The sequence below is a fragment of the Typha angustifolia genome, chromosome 8, assembly GCF_048772165.1.
Source record: "Typha angustifolia cultivar Huaian chromosome 8, ASM4877216v1, whole genome shotgun sequence".
Lineage (NCBI taxonomy): Eukaryota > Viridiplantae > Streptophyta > Magnoliopsida > Poales > Typhaceae > Typha > Typha angustifolia.
Genome location: NC_133246.1, coordinates 13,945,267 through 13,969,923, shown reverse-complemented (window position 1 = coordinate 13,969,923; position 24,657 = coordinate 13,945,267). Strand labels below are relative to the sequence as shown.

The 24,657-nt window shown below is 37.5% G+C and overlaps 5 protein-coding genes across 6 annotated transcripts; 1 reads left to right on the top strand and 4 right to left on the bottom strand.

The window, feature by feature from the left end:
• Positions 1 to 64: 64 nt before the first annotated feature.
• LOC140764965 (uncharacterized) lies at positions 65 to 3,038 on the bottom strand. The gene is made up of 4 exons (XM_073103854.1): positions 2,910 to 3,038; positions 2,699 to 2,799; positions 407 to 485; positions 65 to 301 (listed from the first exon to the last, which is right to left on the bottom strand). The coding sequence occupies exons 1-4, from the start codon at positions 2,910 to 2,912 to the stop codon at positions 254 to 256; spliced, it is 231 nt and encodes a 76-aa protein (XP_072959955.1). The 5' UTR covers positions 2,913 to 3,038; the 3' UTR covers positions 65 to 253.
• Positions 3,039 to 6,996: 3,958 nt separating this feature from the next.
• LOC140765298 (pathogen-associated molecular patterns-induced protein A70-like) lies at positions 6,997 to 7,990 on the bottom strand. The gene has a single exon (XM_073104302.1). It carries the CDS (start codon positions 7,913 to 7,915, stop codon positions 7,238 to 7,240), a length of 678 nt encoding a protein of 225 aa, XP_072960403.1. The 5' UTR covers positions 7,916 to 7,990; the 3' UTR covers positions 6,997 to 7,237.
• Positions 7,991 to 12,063: 4,073 nt separating this feature from the next.
• On the top strand, positions 12,064 to 13,291 carry LOC140765133 (NDR1/HIN1-like protein 13). Its single transcript, XM_073104069.1, has one exon. It carries the CDS (start codon positions 12,231 to 12,233, stop codon positions 12,978 to 12,980), a length of 750 nt encoding a protein of 249 aa, XP_072960170.1. The 5' UTR covers positions 12,064 to 12,230; the 3' UTR covers positions 12,981 to 13,291.
• Positions 13,292 to 14,942: 1,651 nt separating this feature from the next.
• LOC140765403 (zinc transporter 4, chloroplastic-like) lies at positions 14,943 to 17,284 on the bottom strand. 2 transcript variants are annotated; one of them, XM_073104469.1, is made up of 3 exons: positions 16,561 to 17,283; positions 16,315 to 16,464; positions 14,943 to 15,448 (listed from the first exon to the last, which is right to left on the bottom strand). In XM_073104469.1, exons 1-3 carry the CDS (start codon positions 17,113 to 17,115, stop codon positions 15,143 to 15,145), a joined length of 1,011 nt encoding a protein of 336 aa, XP_072960570.1. In that variant the 5' UTR covers positions 17,116 to 17,283; the 3' UTR covers positions 14,943 to 15,142. The 2 variants fall into 2 exon arrangements, with proteins under 2 accessions (XP_072960570.1, XP_072960571.1); XM_073104470.1 differs by lacking the exon at positions 14,943 to 15,448 and adding an exon at positions 15,464 to 16,015 and having other exon boundaries at positions 16,561 to 17,284.
• A 2,449-nt stretch (positions 17,285 to 19,733) lies between these two features.
• LOC140764977 (zinc transporter 7-like) lies at positions 19,734 to 21,595 on the bottom strand. Its single transcript, XM_073103873.1, has 5 exons — positions 21,468 to 21,595; positions 21,332 to 21,389; positions 20,594 to 21,249; positions 20,327 to 20,476; positions 19,734 to 20,235 (listed from the first exon to the last, which is right to left on the bottom strand). The coding sequence occupies exons 2-5, from the start codon at positions 21,384 to 21,386 to the stop codon at positions 19,930 to 19,932; spliced, it is 1,167 nt and encodes a 388-aa protein (XP_072959974.1). The 5' UTR covers positions 21,387 to 21,389; positions 21,468 to 21,595; the 3' UTR covers positions 19,734 to 19,929.
• Between the last annotated feature and the right edge of the window lie 3,062 nt (positions 21,596 to 24,657).

Sequence of the window (24,657 nt, the reverse complement as noted above, 5' to 3'; positions counted from 1 at the left end):
CAAGTGAACGAAACTTTTAACTGAAGGTGAGATTAGCAGCAACCCAACGATAAACACAGATAACTTAAGAGTAACCATATGTAAATTTAGTCAAGGTGTGCTGCTCATATGTGGGCATTGAAACAATCTTTTACAATCTAAGCGCCTTATGCAAGCTCTCAAAATCCAAAAGACGAGCACATTACAAACAAAGAAAAATCATCTTAGATTCTTCATGAGCATCCTAACTGAAGAAGACTGGGTAACTCTAGTATCAAACATAAACACCACTCGCTAGGAGCAAGAACAGAGATCCAAAACCCTGCAACAAGAAAAGAAAGATATATAGCTTTGATCACTGGATAACTAACCATGGACTTTCATTTAAAAATTGAAGATAATTGATCGGTTCAAGAGGTAGGAGTACCAGAAAAGCAGATGCTACTGCCCCAGTGGCGATCTCCTTTGATAGGCTTCGGTTGCGCCTGGATGAAGTGGCCTCATAGCTGCAATACTCCACCATGTAAGACAGAAAATCCAATACCCCTTGAAACAGAATTAACTCTATTCAACTTCATGATAAGCGAAATATCCTGTTTTAGAATGTAATGGTAGAGTAGAGTAGCCACAAAAAGTATGCTAATTGATGCAAATGCAATGTCCAAGCATCAAACTCATATCTAAAGCAAAAGGAAAATCCGACTCTAGTGGAATGATCTAGAATGAGAGATCGATAGTCACAATAACTCCCAAGTAAACAAATCCAGCAGGAAGATTGTCAGGAATATCACAGCAATTACCATCAACTGATATGCAGAGTGTAATCCTCAATCTGGAAATTACATAAATCACAATTAGAAGCATCATATATTTCCTTTGCATCTCAGTAAATGCCTTTCTGGAGATCCCATTTTCAGAATTTTACTTCTGCCTCAAAGTTCTGACAGCTCGAACTTAGTTCTCCAACCCTAAGAGAGTCTTTCTTTACAATACAGATGTGGCACAAAATTATCTCTACTTAACAGCGAGCTCACTGGTGGTGCTTACTGCTTAGTTAACATTTAACAATAAGATTAGGGGACAAAGTGGCAATAGGTGCAGATACAAGCTTGATGAAAGAAGCTTAATAGTTACAAGGAAAATGGCAAACTTCTATTAATATCATTATACATATGTTTCATATTAAACAATGTGATATGAGAAATATACCATCAAATGCCATGCTGTGAAGAGGAAATATTAGTTGTGTAGCAAAACAATTCAGGATTATAACAAACATTTTAGAAGACACCTTGTACTTCAACACCAAGGCCCATGCATGGCCATGATAAGCTAAAAAAATGATGATGTCAGTTGTACTTACGCGGAACACCATGATACCTTGCTCACTTGAGTGACTTTGAAAAGAATATCATGGAAGAACCACAAGGCCACAGATATATCATAAGGAGACTAAACAGAAGATCAATTTTGCCATTAGGAACGCAAAGGTACATTTAAGGAGCTCTCCCATGGAAAGGAAATCTATAACAGAAAAATTATAGAAGACGAAGATCCAACTTTTCCATGCCTAAAACTTTCTTATGCTAAGAGCTGCCACCTTTAATCATAATTTCCAAATAAATCTGATAGAGAAACAAATCTTGCCATGTTTTGCTAAAGTAACTAGATAAATGTGCAAATCGACATGTTTAAAGAGAATACAAGCATGCATTGTCATCCATATTTCATCAGCTTCTTCATAGGCAATACATGCTATTCCACTACGGTGTGTATCTATTGTGAAAATCCATATCTAATGAAATTGGTGCAAATTTCTTTTGAAAGTCACCTTATCCACCAAGTAAACAGAAGTAACAGGAGCCATCAAAGAAATGGCAAGTCCAAGATATTTCTCTAGACCATGAAGAGTCAAACATGCTAAGTAGGAGACAATATTGACAGGCATAAACTCATCATCATTTATCTAAGCCTTTTACTAACAAAATGGAAGCCTAAAGTGAAACTAAAATTAAAAACATACAGTCAGTTACCATCTAAAGTATGGTTGACTAGATCAAAACCTCTAATTCAAATAATAAAAGCACTCCTAACACAGACTACAATACAGAAATGACAGAGCTCTTCCTCCAATTGCCTGCCTCGAGGCACAAGTGTTGACATTGTGTCGGCATTGTCGTGCAATTGCAGGGAGCAATTTATTATTCAAGTTCATTGGTTATCAAAGCTACTAAAATATTCCATATAATGAACAAATCCAACCCCAGTCCGGTAGTTTTTTTAGTCGTATCATTCCCTCCCTGAGTCAACAACAAATGACGCGACCTTATGCCCAAAATGAATCGAGTTTAGTCACCTTCTGTGGCTAAAAAGGAGCAATAATCCAATTAATTCCATTTGAAAGATTTGAGGTATTCAAGCTAATTTCTTTTGCAGCTCAAAATAAGATCTAGTAACTGAATTACGAGAGCATTGAACAAAAAAATATGTAGGGGCAAATCATGCTAAATCCATAAATATCAATGCAAAACTCCTCTTACGATGTGTATATTAGTACAAAAAACCAATAAAACTAATAACTCCAACAGCCAGATCTGCTGCAATCTATTCCCAGTTCTTTCCTGGTCCCAAAAAAACCGCAGCAACCAAAATACACATTGCAAATCGACAAATCCACCCAAAATGAAAACAACAAGAACAGATCGAGAGGAAAGCTTACATGAAGAACGAAGCCGTAAGGAGGAGGCCGATCGATAGCATCAGGACGGCCAGCGACGGATACCAGGCGACGGGGACTGGGCTTGATATGGGCTTCGACGCCTGCATCAAGAAGCCGGATCGAGAAATTAGCAACGTCTTAACCCCCCAATTCGTTTCCTGCAAAACCCCTGAGATAGAGATCGGTGGAAGGAGATGTAGTGTTTACTCACCATTATATGAAGGAATGGAAGTGAGATTGATCGAATCCTCGGCTTTCTCTTCTCCTCGTTCTAAAATTTTGGGGCTGCGATGCGATCTTTTTGACCAAATAAACCCACTCGTCTGGGTTGAAAGGTAGTGCGAAGTTAAGAAAGAGAGGTAGTTTCTTTATTTTATTATAATTAATCATTTATTCCATTTTTAATTTAAAAAAAATTAGACCTGTGCAAATGATGGATCGGGCTGAATTCGGATCGGGCCTAATTCCAAAGTCCGATTATTTTTAAAAACCATAAGCCCAACCCGACCCGATGTCCGGCCTATTGGCATACTATAGAATCCCAGCCCAGCCCAACCCAACCCAACCCAATGAACCTAATAAAAAGCTAATGAGATCAAATAAGTTTTACAAAACTCTATTATAAAAGTTTAGACAACATATAATTATATTTTAATACATTAACTTTAGTCCCACATAGAATTAAGACTTATGATGCCATCACTATAACTTATTTGTTGAATCCTATCAATTTATCCCATAAATTATGTGCATGATTTAAACTACTGTATAAGATTGACCAATATATATATACCATTTCTTCACCACACCCAACACTTCTAGTGGTCACATTTATTTCTCATTTATGTTCTTATCTCCTCCTAATTTTATGCCACCATGTCTCACATCGAGAGGAATGCCAACAGCCAAGTAGAATATTCAACTATATATATACATATACAATTTATATTTGAAAGCCGGTGAAGATAGTACATCAGACTCTACTTCTTTTATTATATCTTATATTTTTAAACACTCTAGTTAACCTGAGATTAGTGCTCTTCAATTCTTTATTTTTGTTTTTCTATTTCTTTAGAGTGTGAAACCTGAGACAGTCTTCGTTTATTATCTCCAAAGCTGATCTACTAGCATTATTCGCTACTCAATTATTAGTTTAGATTTATTTCTTATCTTTTCTGAGCCTCGTTATATTGTATTCAAAATGATTAGTTTAGGTCATTGATTCGAAGTTGACTTTACACGTTACAGAGTTGACTCAAGACTTCTAATCAAGCCAAACTCAAAGTCATGCATTAAGTAGTAGGAGGTGCGTTGGTCTTTTCACTTGTTCACACTATGGCTAGAAGTAGAAGAGCTTTTGAAGGAGTAGAAAATTAAGTGGCTCTATGAATGCCCTAGTTTTGAATTCAACATAACAAGCTGTAAAACTCTAAATGGGCTAATCCTAAGTGCAAATTTAAGCTCACTCTAAACCTTATAAGAACTATCTAATTAATAAGCCTTCATTTATTTCAGGAATAATAAAAATTCTTATTCCAAAATAAACATATTTTATAATATAAATATTATTTATTAAAATTATATCTTATATCACATACTAACTTAATTACTAATTTATCATTAATTTGACTATAACTTCTCTTAAATATTTTATTATAACTTATCGCTAATATTTTATATCTTTTTAAATATCTTATCATAATTCAGTACTTCTTTCTCGTTTTCCCTCTCTCAAACAGCATGAATGTTAATAATATATATTTCATAAAGATACGCACAGTTTAAAAAAGTATTATTATTATTAAATATTTTTATAAAATTCTTAATAATATGTATTTAATTGATATAATTTTTTTATAAATTATCTTATTATTAAAATAATATTCAAATGTACTAAGAACATGAAAAATATAGTATTAATAAACAAATAGTAGTCTAATTAAATCTTTCTTTCTTTAAATAATAAAATAAGAAATTTAGAAAATAAATTAACATAATATTATTATTAATCTCATTTTGCAAGGATATATTAAAAATATATTTCACGTAAGATAAAACTATATTATTAACATTAAAAATATTGTAAATATATTAATAGTTACTATAAAATATGTAGGAATAGATGTAAAAAAAGATAAATGTTGATAATATATTCAAATTATAATAATAAAATTGTAAAAGTATTTTATATCTACCTCTTAAATATTTTGCACTCACCTTTCAAGCATTATATATATATATATATATATATATATATATATATATATATATCCCTAGTATTGTATTATATATTTATCTCTCTTGTTGCATTTTATATCTATATATTGCATACTTAAAATGTCTTAGCTTAACGTAATGTCTTAGCCTAGTATTTCATAAGTAATTCTGAAGTGTTCCATAAATAAAATCTATTTATCATATATTCCATCAATCTATCTTAAATTAAATCAAAGAATATTTTAATAATTTCTTCTTCGTTACTTTTGCTTTGTATCGTATCAAATATATAATACAAATATAATTATTACGATTAAGTAAACATGGAAACAATTATTCTTAAAATAAATCTCTCAAATTGGTAATGATAATTTCTATTTGTTATTCCACAAGGCCAAGTGTTCAACAAATCCTCACCTCTGTCGTTGCAAGTGTTTGAAATGTTGGTAATTTTATGTATTTGACATGAATTTTTTATTAATTTTGAGCTAAGTTTTAAGTGGGGCCCATACATTACTAATGATGGTTTAATGGTAGAATTAATTTAGCTCAAAGTGTACTTTATTATCAAATATTCACTTAGTCAAATCTATGAAGAGAAGTGAATGAAAATTGGCTCTAAAATGGGTATCATGGCAATGAGAAATAAAGAAAAGTAAATTTAGTACCATATTGGATATTTAAGAAATATTAGTATGGTATATAAGTAACAAACATCTTATGAGCTTTGGGCCCCAAAATGGATATCTATTTTATGGATAAAGGTTATTATGTAATTTAACTCTCATTTTTTAAATGATTTATAATTTTTAGTTTGCTTATTTATATAGTAAATATTAATATTATTAATTTATATATATTTGACATACAAAAAATTATTTGTTGTAAAACTCTTAATAATTTTGTGTTAATTTATTTAAATGAAATATTATAATTATTTTAAATTCAATTAATATCCATTTAAGATCCAATCCTTTATCCGAAAATTATCTGTATCCGTTTAGTTAGGATATGGTTTTAAATTTTGCTATCCGTCCAATATCCGTATCTGAATCCATGTCCGAACTAAAAATACGGATCTGAATATGGGTTGAACACTATCCGATCTGTATCCGATCCGTTTTTACCCCTAACCGCTCAGCTCGGTTCGCACGTACAGGTCAAGTCCAATTTTAATTTTTTGTCTGATACGGTCTTTTCGTCGAGCCTGTTTAATTCTATAAATAGGCTGTTAGTCTGTATTTGAAAGAGAGTACAGTTTGCTGCTTTCTTTTCAGTACAAGACAGTCGTTGTATTTTGGGAGACCGACGTCCACTGTTCCAAAAGCAATCGACGGAGGAAGAATTAATCTTAAAAAGATAGTGTCTAATACTAAACTCAATTTATTTAAGTGACTTTTTGAAATCGGATTGTTTCGTCAACGTAAAATATATGGATTGAAGTCTTTTGTTTTGTACCTTTAAAACACATGGACACGTATAAAAGAATAGTAGGTCGAGAATCCACGTACGCCTCTGTGGACTGTGACAATGTGTGGGGTTCGGGTCATCTTCCGCCATCCATGGCCAACTTTATCGCTGCATCGAAGTCGCGAATGATCCCAAACGCATTGGATAAAATTATTCACAAGATAAGACTACTCCATAGCCCAGACCATCACTTCGCCCCATCCCCATCCCATATCCCAAGAAGGATAAAGAAAAATTATATTTAAAAAACAAGAATTTATTATTATTATTATTATTATTATTATTATTATTATTGATCTGAATAGTTGAGATAAGGGAGAGGATGTTTAACTTAACTTTATTATCTTTTTTAGTTTACTATAAATGAATACTTATTGTTTTCCGGAGAAGATAGAAATAAGTTCAAAATAAATCGAAAATTATTATTTTTAAACAAAATTATTTACCATAATTTAAACATAGATAGCATCGTAAATAAACATATCGTATTAAATATTTTTATACAAAATATATTCGTCGCGAATAAACCAACTTATGTAAGGTTGGGGCCTTGATGTACATTCAACCATGCAATGATACAATTGCCCCACTCTTTTACCGTCGTGGCTCATGAATAAGGATCACGGATAAAGCAATGAAGTGCAGCACTATCCGTCAGGATAGCAATTAAGTTTATCGGATTGCCAAGATAAACTAGCATAATAATAGTCCAAAACTGCCGAAATATTACAGAAGAACTCTAAAAGCCATTAATTAAGAAGACAGAGGGAAACAAATAAAATAGCACTCTCCTATTTAATAATAATAATAGTAAATAATAATAACTCCTCTGAATTTTATCTTAATTTTATTTTAGTGTCCACCTCCGCGGTTAATCATCTCCTTGTACCTCATAATCGAGTCGAGACGCTGAAGCCTGAGCTGATTCCGGAACCGGTTAATGAAGTCATCCGCCCGGGCGTCTACCTCACCGCCGGATCCGACTTCGACTTCGACCTCCGCTACTGCTTCGGCTTCCTCCTCATCGAAGTGTGCGAACGCGGACTTGTCGCTGGCCGACTTCTTCATCCGGGCCGGCAACCTCACTGGCTTCTCCCCAGCTGTCGGATGCGCGTCCGACTGGCTCCGGATGATGTGCTGCTCGTGAGGCTGCGGATCCCGGCTCGCTTCCTCTGCAGCCGGTTTCGGAGGCTCGACGGGGGCGGCGAGTGGATCCGGGATGCGGGAGGGCTCTAGGGCTTCGCGGGACTGCGGCGGGGGCTGGATTAGGGTTTCGGCTAAGGGGATCTCGCCGGAGCGGAAGCGGTAGAGGTTGAAGGAGCGGAGGCGGTCGAGAGCGAGGGAGGGGACGCGGGTGAGCCCAGCAGGGCGGTCGCATTCGGGCGAGTCCGCAGAGGACGAGGAGCGGAGGCCGCCTTTGGAGGTGATGGCGATGGTACCTATCACGAGGTTAAGGAGGAGGAAGAGGACGGTGGGGGTGAACCAGCCGTAGACCGACGCCAAGATCGACGGTATGGATTCTTCCAGCATTTTTCTCGCTATTTTTTCCCAAATTTTTCTCGTTTTTTTTTTTTAAGGGGGGGGGGGGGAATGGAGATAGAGCAGCGAGTAGAAGGGTTAAAAGCCTTAAAAGGTTAGGGGTGCGGAAGCGAGGGATAGTTTATATTAGGGGATGTGAGGACACGTGGCAGATGCATGTGGCGCACATGGAGGAAGCGGACAAGGGGTGAATGCATAGTGGGCGAGCATTAATTGTCCCGCCTTCCTCCGATCCTATTTTCGATGTCGTTAAATAGCGTATTACATTAAAAATTAAAAGCTCTAATAATAAAACTATTAAATTAAATTAAATAGATTAATTTTTGGAACAACGTGGTTTGTCACAATTACACACTCCTGCGGTTCAAATATTAGTCCGTCATTAATAAAATAATAATCATATGATTCACATTTAAAGGGTTAATTCTTCTTTTTATATTCTCTTGGGTTAATCCACAATAAGTACCAGCACCAAAGCTAGCTATCATTTCGAGGGCCAATATCTTTAAGATCGATTAGCCGAAAGAGGAGGTAGCTGGATATCTTTAAGATTTGTTTTAAGTTTTAGAAGCATTTGGCTACTAGACTGGCTAAAATATTTCATTCACCCAACACCAACTTCAGTCGTTCGGATTATAATTATGAGACGGCTCCAAGCTCCAAGAGAGCCTCGTATCGTTAATTGCCACGTCTAAAGTTGTTGTTTTCTTTTAAATTGTTCTTATTTATTCTCTTCTCTTCTCAGTTAAAGTATTTGCACTTGGTTTGCATTAGATAGCCAGTGTTCAGACAAGGTAGCTCTGCATGAGCTTTCGTGGCAATGTTGCCAAAACTGTACATACTGTCCAACTTGGAGACAAGACGACGCTACTAGTTGTGTTACACGTGGGTGGAGTAAGTTGAGTCATATTAATCAAATCTATATGTTGGTTAGTTGAAGCATCCAAGTAGGACCAGTCATGGTCCTTTTGGATTCTGTCCTCATGATCTAGGGTTGGCAAGGACAGTCCATTTTGGAACTGCGTCCATCAATATCACCAGTAATATTTATCTATTGGCTTTTCTTTCATAGGATACTAACACTCTAGTTAATTAATTTTAATTTGGCTAATAATAACAAAGTTGGTGAGTTTAGGTCTTTTTTTTATTTTTTTTGTCTTAACCTTTCTTTCTTAGCCTTCATTGTAACCAATTGGATTTGAAAGTCTCTTTCCATGAAAGTCTTACTTAATCATGAAATTGTGTCTCATCTATCTTCTAGGTTTGTGAAAAGTCAAGTTAAAGAGCCTACCTTTATATTAAATAAAATTCAAGTTGAGATCCAAATTTGTTTAATTTCCTTTCAAAAATGTGATATAATCGTTCATTCTAACCATAGATATTGTATATGGTTCTTACATAATAAGATGCAAAAAGCAATTAAAAAACTATAAGTATCATATATATGCATATGTTTGCAGTACTACTCCATGTGCTAACAATTACGTCAAAGTTTTTAAGATATATAGCCAAGCCTATAATAAGGCTTTTAATAAAGTCGAAAATAACTTAGTCCATCCCAGCCACAAGTCAACCTTCTAATAGTACATTGATCCAGTTAACCGAGTAAAGTACATTGACTGCTAATTATATCGTCATCATGAACTATTCACTAAAGGATCTCTTTATACTCCAATCAGCAGCTATACTACCTGATATATTTCACAATTGAACGGGAAGCCAATTTTGCTGTGTTTAAATAGGAACAAAATCTTGAAATTGATGTTTGAGTTACGAGCATTTATTTTTTTTGTGGACAAACAATCAATTCGTAGGTGAATGTGAGCAGTAGTAAACATGATTACATATTTGATTTAGCCGAGAGCTCGCCGATACCGCTGTACTAATTGAGCAAATAGCATTGCAAGCTAAAACAGTGTGCATCCAAATTATTACAACAACTAGTATTGAATACCCTAATCCTAGGATTAAGAGTTATCCATCCATTACAATCTCTGGCTGCCACCATGCAAGATCTTTAGACACCTTCGAGAATGGCCCATATTTCTCCATCTAAATCATTGCCGCATTTCTTCAAATAAGTTTGACCTCCCAAACTTCGCATCCTTTTCCTGACAAGCAGCATAAATGCCAACACCGCCATCCTGTCCCCTTTGCTGTTCGTCCAATAGAGGAGGGTGTTAGCTGGTTTAGTAGGTAGGGTATATTGGAGATTGATTTGCGTGGTGTCCATGCCGATCACCATTTTGAGAGATACTCTATTGGCAAACCATGGAACTGCAACTAAAACCCTGAGTTGGTGAAGATATCCACCAAGTGGGTCTGTGCAAAGAGGCCACGACTGGAATACCAAGCTTTCATCATGCTGTTCTGAGGCCAGTGACGTTGTCGGCAGAGATCAGCTCTTCTGGTTGGCAATGTGGCGTCTTCCGCGAGATGATGAAGCTCAGAGAACTTCTTGAGTAGATCAACGTCGATTAAGGCCATCACTGCAGTTGGTGGGTTAGTGAGTAATGTTGCCTTGGAGAGGGTGGGGATAGAGAGGGGATGTGTGGAAGATATATTGTAGAGGTGAAACTGCTTAGAATAGCATGAAGGTGAGAGTAAGCTTGAATACGGAGAGGTGCAGATAGAAGTAATACAAGGGGGAGGATCATATGAAAGTAAGAGAGGGCCGGGGGATAAGAAAGAGATGAGAGTATGAGACAAAAGGATAAAATCTCGAAAGGGGTAGGAAACCTTAGAACAGAGTAAGTGGATTTGATTCAGTAGTTTTTTTTTTTTTTTTTTAATCCATAGAAATAGAAATTTAGGCCTAGTTTGCCTGGTGCATAAAATTTCTTAAGAATAATTTTATACACATTTTTCTTAAATATAAAATATAATAATTATTTTGAATAAATTTATGTAAGAATTTATGTTTGACTATATACTATGAATAAGTATGTTAATTATACTATAAATCTTATTTAAAATATATATATGTGTGATAAAATTTTATGCATAACATATCATGTGACTTATTTTATATAAAGTTTAATTAAAATATATAAAAATAAATATATATTTATAAAATATATTTTTAAAAATTTTAATTTATAAATGAATATAATTGAATGCACGAACTAAAAGACACCTTAAATTTTAGTCGTGGACTCGTGGCTTGCATAGGAGTAGTTACTAGCATAGTACGAAGCCAAGAGTTAATTTTGCTGCACTAAATGTGGGCCTAATGGATGAGTTATCCCCAATTTTAGGTGATGGGCATCAAGTCTTCATGGGCTAATGTTGGAGATCCAATGAAACTTTTGTATTTAATTAATCAGAAACATAACCATAATAATTACCTCTAGTGGGCTAGACAGCAATAATATATCCAAGTATTACGTGGTTGAAGAAAGTACAAATTAAGGTTAAGGACAATAATATCATCAATATGCACTAATTCTACATGTACTAGAGGAAAAGGAAGGCCAAAAAGGATTATTGATCTCAATGATTCTTAATCAATCCCTCATAGTAATTTTAAATTGCTTCAATCTAAGAGAGAGAGTTGAGCCATCAATGTCCAGCTCAACTGACACTTATTCCAAATGAAAGACTATTACACAGCTAGATAGATTGCCCATGTATGTAGGCCATCCCTCCCAACTAACACTCTAGAGAGAGAAACTTACTCTTAACACCCTATATTAATCAATAAATTGACAACAAATCCAACTTCTAAGGACCTTAGTATCATTTGTGTGCATCTACCAACTGTAACATAGACGCTTAGTCGGCCAGATTCCAGAATAGATAACTCTCCTAACACGATATCCGCACCGTCCAAATGACAGCTCATCGGTGATTGTAAGGTCACGAATCACCTCCTACCAAATGCCTTCTCCAACAGGCAACGGTGGTGAAATTTTTGCTTCACACCCTGTATGATTTATTTTTCTAGTTTAATCACTTTAGAAAGAAGAAAAAATTATTACTTCCACGCTAAGGAGAATATTTCCGTTATATTAAATTCAAGGTGTCATTTGAACATTTCCTGATCATTCATTGTAAGTTAAGAATTAGAGGGTGTAAAATGAAAAAATAATAATAAATCGGTAAAGCGAAAGAGTAGAAGAGAAAGGCGATAAACCTTCAGAGGAACCATCCCCATCGTCATAAGGTGAAGAGCTCCTTTCTCTTCACCTCCTTCCTTCCTTCCTTCCTTCTTCTTTTTCTTCTATTCTTCCTCGCTCTTCTCACTCATCCCCTAACGCTAATCCTAAGCCCCAATTCTCTTCTCTCTCTCAACCGAGCACCGGAAATGGCCGATAGGGTCCACGTCTCCAAGCCCCAAACTCTCAACGGCGCCGGTGGACCACCGGCATTCCCGGCGGCGAAGTCCCAGCTCTACCAGCGTCCCGCCTACCGCCCCCAACCCTCCAAATCCCGCCGCCGCAGCGGCCGGAGCTGTTGCTGCTCCTGCTTCCTCTGGATCGTCCTCATCCTCGTCGCCCTCATCCTCATTGCCGCCATCGCGGGGGGCGTTATCTACGTCCTGTACCACCCCCACCGACCCACCTTCTCCGTCTCCTCCGCCCGCCTCTCCGCCCTCAACGTCTCCTCCTCCGGCCTCGTCACCTCCGCCCTCGATCTAACCGTCACCGCCCGGAACCCCAACAAGAAGGTTGTCTTCCTCTACGATCCGATCTCCGTCTCCGCCGCCTCCGCCTCCAGCGGCGCGGGCCTCGGCGACGGCTCCTTCCCGGGATTCGTGCACGACGCAAAGAACACGACGGTGCTCAAGACCACGGTCTCCACCTCCGGCGAGACCGTGGACCCCTCGGCGGTGTCGGGTCTGAGGAAGTCCGGGAACGTAGCAATGGTGATCGATCTGGAGACCAAAGCCGGGGTAAAGATGGGGAAGCTAAAGTCCAAGAAGATCGGGATTACAGTCCACTGCGAGGGGATCCAAGTCACCGCTCCCAAGGGTAAGAAGGCGGCTGCCGCCGCCACGCCGGACGCGCCTTGCAAGGTCAAGCTCCGGGTCAAGATCTGGAAGTGGACACTCTAAGGTAAGACTGTAAGAGAAAAAAAAAAAAAAAATCCGTATGTAAATTTTCTCAAGGGCAATTAGGGAAGTTTAGATTCTTTTCCATATATATTTTTTTCCCTTCCATTTTATTATAACTAATCTGAAGTGCTTATTCTGCTTCTTCTTCTTCTGTACTTGAATTGAAGTGTAATTCTTGCCCTTTTTCCTACTTGTTGCATGGATTGCTGTACTTTATTTCTATTTTTTTGATCAAATTGGATTGCTGTAAGATTTTGTGTACTATTAATGAAACAGAAGCAGCGATATTTGTAATCGTATTGTTACTTCTACGATCAAAGGTTTTGGTGGCAGTGTCGGTGAGCAAGACCAAGAGCTTCAATTAAACGGTTGGCATAATTCATAAAGGAGGCCTCGTTTTTGTTTGACCTTTTCTTTATTTATTTTATGTTTTTTTTTTTGGATCTGGCTATTAGGGGTGGTGAGTCAACTTTTTCAAGAAATGGGCCGTAATAAAATTGGTGAGTTATAGTGATTGACTTTTTGACTTTACTTTCGTAAATATAAATGTATTTATGGAAGAATAATTTTTCCGAGAGAGTACTTAAGCTGTCTAGATCTATTATAATGGTGGGGGGGTGTGGGAGAAGATTTATGAAGAAGACTAGCACAGCTGTTGTTATGCTGGAAAAGGAGGAGCAGACAGCCCCATTTCAACAAGAAAATTTTGGCATCCCAATTCCTAGGTCGTTGATGCGTCGTTATCAGCCGATGCTATTTGGGTGATCCCAGTACACACTACTTGCATTGGCTGGCAAGATTAGTTTAATTATATTTAATCAAAAGAAGAAGAAGAAGAATAAGAAGATTAGTTTAATTATAGCTTGGATTTTTAATTTTATCTACTATCTCTATTGGACAAATCCAACGATAGCAGGTCAGGTCTCGGGATTTGTCACTAAACTCTAGAATTAGCATCCAGTTATCATGCTCATGTGTAATGGAATGGGAGGAGCATGATATCCAGAGCCCCATATATTTTGTCACGGCCTTTGACTTAATTTCACAATGCCACATATCAGCACGCCACATGCATGCATTATGTGAACTCCCAACTCCTCACTAATGACTTTAGAGGCACATTTGGTTGAAGACCAATGATCGATACTAACCAGTTAGTTACTACTAGAAATAATTTTCATCATGTGACTAGATTAATTGATAAAATAATTAGAATTTAAGTATTTTTTTTCTTTATAACTGTTTCTTTAATAATAAGAGTGTTAACTCTTACAAGTTTATTATTATTTTTATTTTTTATAAAAAAAATAGATAGTTAAGAGATAAAAATAAAATATAACTAATTTATCTTTATAATTTAGAAAAGTGATCGATATTTTCAGTTCATATGACCGGTACTTCCGGTTAATTTTATTTAGTATCATTTCATCTCAATAATTAGATTATGAAAAAGAAATTAATAATTTTTATTGAATCATTTGACTTGATTGAATCAATTTGCAATTATGCATACGTTAGTCAAGATCTACACAATTGCACCAGTGCATTATTCAGCATATTTCTTAGCCAAAATTAATATTTAATTTTCTAAGACTATTATTTATTTTCTTTTTGGACACTCGTAAAGAATTTTAGTTATACTAACTAACTCTAATAGAGCTAGTAGATCTATTCCTCGTAACTAATAGGATCATGGATTCGACTTCAACTTTAAATAATGCTATGGAAAAAATTTTTAAGATGGTTTAGTGGCTTAGCTTAACCGCTCGATAGTCTGGTTAATAGCTCGGTAACACACCGACTTAGAGTATGTCTTGAAGACATTTAGTTCAGAACAATTATTCGACGACATACATGACTTGAAACATAGACTAATAAACTTACTATATTGACAAAAAAGCTTATTGAAACATAACTATTTATATATTTAGATAGGATTGATCATTTGTTTAACTCATATCTAAGACTCATAAATGATTAAAAATAATTTAGTTATTTACAAAAAAAACAAGTAGAGAGTCGCAAAAGGGTGTGATAACTTTTTCATTCTCTAATGCAGGGAGGGAAAAAATAGAACTGTGGTTTCTATAAAAATACGAGTTTAACAGTAGGGGTACTAAAAGAAGGAAGGTATGAAAAATGAGTAAATTTGATGGGGGAGTTTAGACCCACAAGGCTAGCGAAGACATGAACATGGCGCCCATGAAGACGGAGACGTAGCAGGTCAGTTGGAGGCGGGAGCTGCTGGTCTTCTGGTGGCCGACGAAGTCATCAGCAATCAAACCTACCAGAGCCATGTAGATCAAGATGCCGGCGGAGATCGAGTCTAGAATTCCGTCCGTTAACATGCCCGATGGGCTACCAGGATCGTACGCAGATGCAACTGCAATCCCAAGGCCGATCCCTCCAGGTGTAGCAATGGCGAAAAAAATGGCCATCACTATCTCTCGTAGACTCCCAAATTTAGCCTGCGAAAAAACTATGCATATCTTTAAAAAATACGTATTGTAATTTGAAGATTATCCCACAGTGATTTAGCCCAATTTATTTTTATCATAGTCTTCCACTTCTAGTTCAGACACTTAACTGCCATTCATTGCAACAATTCAGCTCGATAATGGTACGAGTAGTTTAGTCATTTAGTAACTTACTTATAGTGGGAAATATTTATGCGACTAAATCACAATCAATTTTAGATGAAAAGAATCAAACATATATAAATTAGTCTTAATTTTCGGATATTAAATGCTAAAGTTTGAAGTACAAAAGGATAACATAAAATCAAGCCAAACCCAAGTGGTAAACTGTAATTTTCCCTTAAATATATTTTATATTTAATGATAAGAATATCGTCACTAAGCATGAGATGGTAGATACACATCTTTCGTCATTTATATACAAGTAATGTAAGTATTAGCGGTGGCCGGCATACAAGGAAATAAGAGTAGTTTTCGTTGTAATGGGAACAAGACTACAAGAGTAAGTTAATGATAGAAGTCTGCCATAAAGGGTAGAAGCCAAACTGAAATAACGCCCTGTGAAAGAAACAACTTTAATTTAGTCAAAGTAAAAGTATACTAAGCTCTTCTAAGGCAAAATGAGGTTTCAAAGAAAATAAACTCAATTTCAATTGGGAAAGAAAAAGAGAAAGTGAAAAGTTCATGCAAGTTTTGACCTCAGAAGAGCTTATAACCTATCTCAATTTGATCATTAAAATGTGAAGAAGCATCGATCTAATCTTTTTCTTTTTTAATTTCCACACAACAATGAGACTAATAATTATTACGTAAACTTATGCTTGCATGACAGAAATCAACGAAAAGAACTCACTCACCTGAGAGACGCATCCTCCAAGTGCAAACCCCTCGAAGAACTGGTGACATGACAAGGCAGCCATCAATGGAGTAATCACGCATGAGCTCTTCGAAACCCCCAGAGACAACCCTATGATAATCGAGTGTGACACGATCCCAAGCTCCAATACCTTTTGCAAACCAACAAAAAAAAAAAAATATATATATATATATATAAGAAAAATATTTACCCTATTGATAAACCTAGTCGAATAAAAAAATTAGACCTGCGATACGACGATGTGGCGCACGTGCGACAAGTCCGTGTCCCCCTTCCAGTTCCCGTGCGCCGCGACGTGCGCGTGGATCCCAATGATGTGCGTCGCCTCGTCGCTACCCTCACCGCTCACCTCCGATGACCCGATCCCAACCCTAACCTCCTTCTCCTTCTCCTTCTCCTTCATCTTCATCTTCCCCTTCTCCTCCACCATGCTGTGCTTCTTCTCGTAGAACCGCGTCCCGACGACGTCGATGAAGAGAGTACAGAGCGCCGCGACCATCGCCGCGAATCCCGAGAAAGGGAATTCGGGGAGGATCGACGCGTCGGCGATCGACTTGGCCGCGTTGGGGATCATGTGGACCAACCCCGTCGAGAGGATCACCCCCGCGGCGAACGCTTTCACCGCCGCGAACCCGGTTCCCCCGGGACGGAGGAGCAGCCGCCGGCGTCCGATGAGCGGGATACCGACGCCGGAGACGCTCGCGGCGAAGATTGCCCCCATCGCCTCGAGCTTTAGGCGGAGCGCCTCCGACTCCCCGCGGCAACCGTCGTCGCTCGCCATCGGCGATAGCGCGCAAAGGTTTTCTCCTTTTTGTTTCCGGAAGGACTTATTTGTGAATAGTTGGAAGGGTGTGGGCTTTTAAGGAGGGGGAGAAGAAGAATGTCGACATTGTGGTGAGGTGTTGGTTAGATTTGAGCTTCAACGAGAGTGTCGACACCTCGCAGACGAGGACCGAAACCACAGAGAGGTACATGAGTAATTATATAACATGTCATCATCTTTATGTAGAGGGTATGGTTGGCAAAATTTGACCCGACATAATAACTTCTCTTAATCAAGTTTGAATTTAATATAATTCGGTTCGGATCGTACACAGATTAGCCCGTTTAATAAACGATTTATGTTCAGATTTATATAACTGGCCTTTTTAGACCTATTTCACCCATTTAAGTATACGGATCGGACCAACCCGCCAACTCGTTTATATATATATATATATATATATATATATAACTCAAATCTAATCCTTTCTTAGACATTTTGAAGAAAAAAAATTCGCCCCGTTTCTCTCTCCAGCGGCGATAGTCTGCCGTCGTGCCTATTACCTCTCGCATCTCCATTTGTCGTCTCCACTCCCTATGTCCGCCTACCGCCACGTCTCTGCTCCCCAACTCTGTCTATCGTCCCCACTCCCCGTCTCCTTCTATTGGGACCATCTGCCGCCTGTCGTGGTACCTTCGTCCTTAACTCCGCCTGCCATCGCTTTAGCTACCTCTAATTATCCTCTCCAACGGTTCATCAAGTGCCTTCATCCCTATCCCTATCTCCGCCTGCCCTCCCTTCCTCTATTTGCTACATTCTCTCCTCCAACCGCCTCTCCATCTCTGGCTGCATCGATCGCCTTTGACCTCTCCTGCATCATCTTCCTTGACAGATTCAAATCTCGTCGTCATGGGAGCCAACTCTTAGAGCCTTGTCTCCATTGTCGCTGCTTTACCAACTTCGGCGATGCCTCCCCTATCGGAGTTGCTGAGCAAATTTGAATTTATTTTTACTAAATATTCTCATAATATTATAAATCTATTGGATTTGTGTAATTGTGTGATATTTTTTGTTAAATGGGTGTCGTCATATAAACGGGTTAAATAGATGTAAACGAGTTAAACGAGCTGTATAAATGGGTTAAACGAATAATCGAGTTAAATGGGTTGAATAAAAAAATATGACATGCTTATTAAACGTGTTAAATGGATCGAGTCGAATTAAATGAGTTGTATAAAAATATAATTTGTTTATTAAACGGATCAAAGTGTTAGTGTTATTTTGATCCGACTGGACCCTGTCCCAATTGCCATCCTTAGTAGAGGGATGCTAAAAGTGACAGTACTAGGGGTAAATGGGCAATAGATGAAAGCAAAAGTATAAATTTATTACTTCTCTGTATTCACTTTTAATGTCTTGAAAAAACTTAACGAAAGATATTAAGATTATTCTGCATATAGGGTTAACTCATTCATATTTAATTGATAGTTAAACAAATTTATGACAGTATTTTTAAAGCATTAGGCACAAAATATAATGGTCAGATAATTGTTTCTTACATGGTAGGTTGTTAATGTTAGTAAAAGCTAAACATTTGCTGTTTTTTATTAGAAAAAAGTTTCTAAGTTTTTTCAAGATTGCTTAAATCCCATAAGTTCTTTGTACTCTACTTTGAGCATGATCATAATCTTTTGATGTACATAGTTGAAACATCAGAGAACATGCTATATTTGAATTGGATCAGGCAAATTGGTCCACCCATATTAGGGATGTAATCCAATATCTGTTCAAGCTTGATTAGAAATTAATTTCAAGCGGAAGAAAATTTGAAGGATTAAGCTTAAATTGATTAATTTTAAATTGAGCCAATGCCGTCAAGATCTTTCGAGCATTCAGTCTATTTTGAGCTGCTTGATAAATAATTTCAAGTTTATTTTAAATTAAGCTTGAATAAAAGATTTGACCCAAGCTTTAATTAAATCCTAAGTGTAGTCTATACTTCATAAAATCAAAGCTGATATGCAATCAAACTGAATCTTACTTATATATATATAAAGTTCGGTTTGAAATTAAATTCAAGCCTAATTTAGTAGATCAAGCTAAGTTTTATTGAGCTGGACGATTATTATTTTGACAGCCCTACTCGAAAAGGCCAAAACCCCCGTCCCCAAGAAGAGGTCAAGGCTGCTGAGTACGATGCCAGATGCTCCGATGTCGATGCAATGATCTCCCGTGCATCCGATGCCAGATGCTCCGACCTCGATGCAATGTTCTCCCAGATCTCACTGCTGCATGCTTCCAAAATTGATCAATTGGGTAACCGTACACAAATACCACATACTTCGACTAAACGGCGAGCAATAATTAATGAATTACGTCCACATCTTAAACTTGCCAGACATTTTAGCGAGTCCACTAGATATCGTACAGACCTAAAAGGATCTCTTGTTTGTTCGCCGCACTAAAATTGATAGTTAGATCTATATTTCTTTCCATTACTTTTTAAATTAAGTTTTAATAATTTAATAGGAAAAGAAAAGTATACGTAAGCGACTTTTTCGTTGTAAAATATATTTTATAAAAAAAATCTAATTCATAAATATGTGCCATCTGTGCAGGAAAGAAACGCCACCATGTAGTATGTGAATAAGAAAAACTTTTGATATAGCTTCCATTGAAATATAACCAATCCACAATCTTCATTGAAAAAAGAAAAAAAAAATGAAGTTATAAAGTAAAGAAAACTAACTAAGAACAACCAACTATTATTGTACAACACCTGGGCATTATGGTTGTTTTCCCACAACAACAACCGAGACCACCACCGTAGGCTTAAGCCCAGATTGCAAGGGCCGACATGGCCAAAGCCCCTAGGAGAAGTGCCGCATAAGACGCCGCCTGCAATTTCGTATTGCAGCTCAAACTCGTATTGAGGAAATCTGCCGCAATGAGATCGACCAGCGCCATGTAGATGAGGATTCCGGCCGACACCGAATCCAGCAATCCCTCCACCACGAGGGCCCGCGGGCTGTTCGCGTTGTAGAAGGAGGCGACCGCCGCCCCGACGGCTATCCCGGTGGGCGTCGTGACCGCGAAGAAGGCAGCCATGAGTACGGCCCGCAAGTTCTTGAATTGCGCCTGGAACAAATATGAATCACCAACATTGGCATGAGATTCACGAACCCAAGTTTGGAGCAAAGCAGAGCAAGAAGATGTGGAGGTCACTGACCTGGGAGATGCAACCACCCAATGCAAAGCCCTCGAAGAACTGGTGGAAAGATAGGGCAGCCATTAGAGGCCTTATGGTACATGGGCTCCGGGATACACCCAAAGATAGCCCAATGATCACTGAGTGCGACACTATTCCAAGCTCCAGAATCTAGTGAGAAATTTCCGAGGACAGAGTGGTTAGAAATCTTTTCGAGTATTCAAAAAATAAAATCACTATCAAACATATTAGGTTTGAAGAAACAAAAAGGCGGAAAAGGTCAATTACCTGGGACACAACTACATGCCGAACATGGGAAGAAACCTGGGCCTCGTTATCGTGCCCGTGGACATGAGCGAAGCCATGATCGTGGCCGTGGTGGCTGTGTAGATGGCTATGCTCCGCCGCATGCGCATGCATCCCAATTATATGAATCGCTTTATTCCTCTCTTCCGTCTCCGGCGGAAGTAGGGCGACTGTGATCTCCTCGCCCGCCGAGACCGCCACCGACGCCGCCGCTGCTATGACATCTTGGGCTTCGTCTCTGTGCTTGCGCTCGTAGAACTGGGTGCCCAGGAACTCCACCACGAGGGTCGCGAGCGCTGCGAGCATCGCCACAAACCCCGAGAAGGGGAACCGCCGCCAGGGTGACTCCGGGAGGCACGGGTCGGTGAGCGCGTCCTCGGCGTCGTCGAGCATGTGGACGAACCCAGTGGCGAGGATTACCCCGGCGGCGAACGCCTTGAAGAAGATGAAGAGGCCCCCGTCCGTCCGAAGAAACCGGCGCTTCTTCCCTACGAGTGGGAGCGCCACGCCGACCACCCCGGCAATCAGGATCGAGGCGATCGCCGCGATCTTCAGCCGCAGCGCCGCCGCGTCGTTACGGCAGCCGTCGGATTCCGCGGCGCCGCAGCTCGTCGTCGCCACGGATGCCGATACCGTTTCTTGTAAGAGTAGAAATTCATCAAAATCTCACGGACCCAAAAAAAATTTAGGCCTAAAATTGCAAAAAGATAAGATTTTTACCGGAGACAAGGCGCAATCCCTCGCGGAATCGAGTGCGGTAGATAGAGTAGTCCATATCCTGGGAAGAAATCGAAATCTTTGGTTAGAGAAAAACGGAGAGAATTCGAGGACTTTACTGCGGGAATGGAATACTTGCCTCGAAGAATAATATCGAGGAGGAATTGGAGCACGTCGATCAAATAAATTTTTTCACTCTATTGTTTCGTGTGGGGTTTTGTGGACATTGAAATATAGAGAGAGGGAGGGGGGGGAGGGGTGGGGGGGGAAGAAGAAAAGGGGTAGCGGTGTGGTGGGGCGGTGCGGTGCAGCGGAAGTCGCCGAGTTCGAAAAGAGGTATGTCGTCATCCAACATCCCGAATCACGCCGCAGACCGGAAGTGGATGTGCACTGCGGCCAAGTGGCGGGGTGAGAGTATCACATTCACCACGTCATTTGCACGTGAAGGCATCGAGATTGCAGGACTGACAGGATCGGACGGCTACGAGGCTTGGGATAGTGTGGGATGTGCAATTCCGGCGCTGAAGGCTTGGCCGCTTTTGTGGTTGGATTTAACTGGGGCCCACCTGAACGGCTGGAAATCGAGCTCCCGGAGTCACCGTGTGTTTCATCCGTTTGATCGGCTACACGGTGAGATCGTTCGGAGATCAGAATGTCGACATTATGGCGATTCCTTTTTTTTTCTTTTTCTTTTGATGAGCACATTATGGCGATTTTCTGACCGAGTTAGTTGAAGAGAATATTACTGACGCTGAGTTGGATGGTCTGCATCCACAATTGCAGGGGTTTCCTCCGTACGCTTAGCAGGATATAATCGGATCTCCCGAGGGAAAACATGTTTGGCCGCCACATTTTTAATCCATGGATAGGTAGGGATGAAAACCAACGGTATTCGGATTTATATTTTTAGTTCGTGTACACAGATATTTAATGAATAATAAAAATTAAAATTTGATTTAAAATAAATAAATATAGATAATTTTTAGATATAAATTAGATAACTTATAGATACAGATTAGATTTTAAACGAGTTATGACCCTCTATTTTTTAATTCTCTTTTCTAATACTTTCATTTTTTTATGACTCATTTTTACTATTTATTATCAAATTAGAAGTTATTCATAGATAAAATCAAATTCATCCGTAAGAACAATTAGTAAATTTTGGTACCTACTTTTTGACTACAAGAGCCTAATGTTATGGTTCAAACTGATAGAAAAGGAGATTGGGGACTACTGCAAAGCTGAAAAAGAAAGGAGAGTTAAAATTCACAAGTGGAATGCTGATGCTCGGAGAGAAGTACCGCAAAACTTACAACTTGTGGTCAGAATGTGAATCCTTCTAAATGTACGTATTGTTGGTCGACATATCTGCTGCATCTCAAGTAAGTTTTAGAAAATAAATGGATACCAAATAAGACATGCCAAGAAGAAGCTCAGCAATTTATTAGATGGTCAGAAGAAAGAAATTGAGTGAAAGAAGAGCAGATGAATTGGTTCAATAATTGTCAAGGATTTATATGATGTTAAGTAGAAGATGCACCATCAAATCAGTGGCTCATACTATGGTGTTTGTGGTTGTCCATCTCTCCCTTTTGGTTCTTCTGTGGGAGTTGCTTTATAAACTCTATGAGTGTTCAATTTTCTTATTTTGTTTGTTTTGGTTATAGTTAGTGATTCTCACACTCCTAGACTTTGGAGATTTGTAGGTGAGGATCATGAAGGAGCCACAATATGATTTTAGGCTCTCTCAATGCTTGTGAATCCATTTGGACTATCTTCTATAATCAAGTATCGATCTTATCTCGAGTGGTTCGTTGCTCTATTTTCCCTCTTAATTTGTATCAAAGTTATCATCGGTGTATATGTTGTTGTATGGTTAATAAAATTTTATGCATACAGATTTTCTTTTAAAAAAGGACTGAGAAATTCCCTTTTATAATTATGGAGAAATTATATTATATTTATTTATAGTTGGCCCTCTATGATTCTATGTGTGTGTGTCAATTTACTATCTTACAACTATTAACTTTTTCGACGTATCTAACCAAATTACAAGTTACATTTTAAAATTTTATTAGAGATAAAGTTATAGAGAATTGAATAAGTTTTTCAATTCATCTAAAACAATACTGAACATATTTTAAATAATAAAGATTTGACAAATGTATTCAACGAAAAAAAATATTTATTGTAATTTTGTTATTTGAAATCCAATTGATATATTTTAAATACCCTAACTTTTACTCTAATAAATATCTTCAAATTTAACTTATAGTGTGACTAAATATGATGAAATAACTTTAATGAAATAACTATAAGGAGTGAAGTGAATTTATACCTAAACACATAAAATAAAATATTATTATTATTATTATTAGCAAGTAGTTGTGTCATAATTTCAATTTCACAAGAAAGACAAACGAATTATGGCAATTGAAATAGAAGCATAAAACTAAGATATCAATACATCATCAATTATATAAGCAATTGAAGATTACTTCGTGGTAATAATATAAAAAGGTCATTAGTTAAGCCATGAGTTGTCACGACTCTCAATGCAATAAAATAGAACCAGGACGGCTTAAATCATGCCATAATCTTTAGGTATATTCCTGTTCAAATTCCAATATGTTTCTAAAACCTACTTCTATGATATATATAACAAAATCTATATCTTAAATTATCTTCCAATGCCGTGGCCTTGTGAACCATAGTTTCACATCATAGCCATTTTTCTAGTCTATTATTTAATTTTATCCATAAAATCGCTTTTGTTTAGGAAGAGTGCTTAAAGAATAATTTAATTATGATAGTATGATAAAATAAGTGCCACTATTGTGATCGATGCAAAATAATTGATAGAAGAACAAATAAAAAAAATAAATAAAAGAGTGAGACAAGTGGAATATTTTATAGGAAATATCGATATATTTCCTCACCATTAATCAGTCATAGTCTATACTAATTGAATAATTATTTTTCTAGAAAGAAAACAATAAGTGATTAAGTTCCCATTTTTACGATAAGGATAATTTTTTTAATTTATTTTAAAATAACAACCGGACATCGTAATGATCTCATTATATAATATAAATATGATTCATCACAATTATATTTTATATGACACACTAATTCAATTATTAATTTATTTTTAATATTTATCCTATTAACTTTCTTTATATAAATCAAAGGATATAAATTGTATATATATATACTAATTATTATATTTTTATTATAGAATATATGTGAAGATAAGAATAATTATTTCTAGAATAAAGTCTATCATTTTAAAAACAAAGTAAAATATAATCATTTAAGGCCGGAGA

Coding starts and splice junctions, on each gene's coding strand:
- LOC140765298 (XM_073104302.1), bottom strand. CDS start 7,915: ATGCTGGAAGAATCCATACCGTCGATCTTGGCGTCGGTCTACGGCTGG.
- LOC140764977 (XM_073103873.1), bottom strand. CDS start 21,386: ATGGACTACTCTATCTACCGCACTCGATTCCGCGAGGGATTGCGCCTT. Junction 20,477..20,593: donor GGCATGTAGTTGTGTCCCAG/GTAATTGACCTT, acceptor ATTTCTCACTAG/ATTCTGGAGCTTGGAATAGT. Junction 20,236..20,326: donor TGGGTGGTTGCATCTCCCAG/GTCAGTGACCTC, acceptor TATTTGTTCCAG/GCGCAATTCAAGAACTTGCG.
- LOC140765403 (XM_073104469.1), bottom strand. CDS start 17,115: ATGGCGAGCGACGACGGTTGCCGCGGGGAGTCGGAGGCGCTCCGCCTA. Junction 16,465..16,560: donor GCCACATCGTCGTATCGCAG/GTCTAATTTTTT, acceptor GGTTTGCAAAAG/GTATTGGAGCTTGGGATCGT. Junction 15,449..16,314: donor TTGGAGGATGCGTCTCTCAG/GTGAGTGAGTTC, acceptor GTTTTTTCGCAG/GCTAAATTTGGGAGTCTACG.
- LOC140764965 (XM_073103854.1), bottom strand. Junction 486..2,698: donor CTTACGGCTTCGTTCTTCAT/GTAAGCTTTCCT, acceptor GGAGTATTGCAG/CTATGAGGCCACTTCATCCA. Junction 302..406: donor CAGTAGCATCTGCTTTTCTG/GTACTCCTACCT, acceptor TTCTTGTTGCAG/GGTTTTGGATCTCTGTTCTT.
- LOC140765133 (XM_073104069.1), top strand. CDS start 12,231: ATGGCCGATAGGGTCCACGTCTCCAAGCCCCAAACTCTCAACGGCGCC.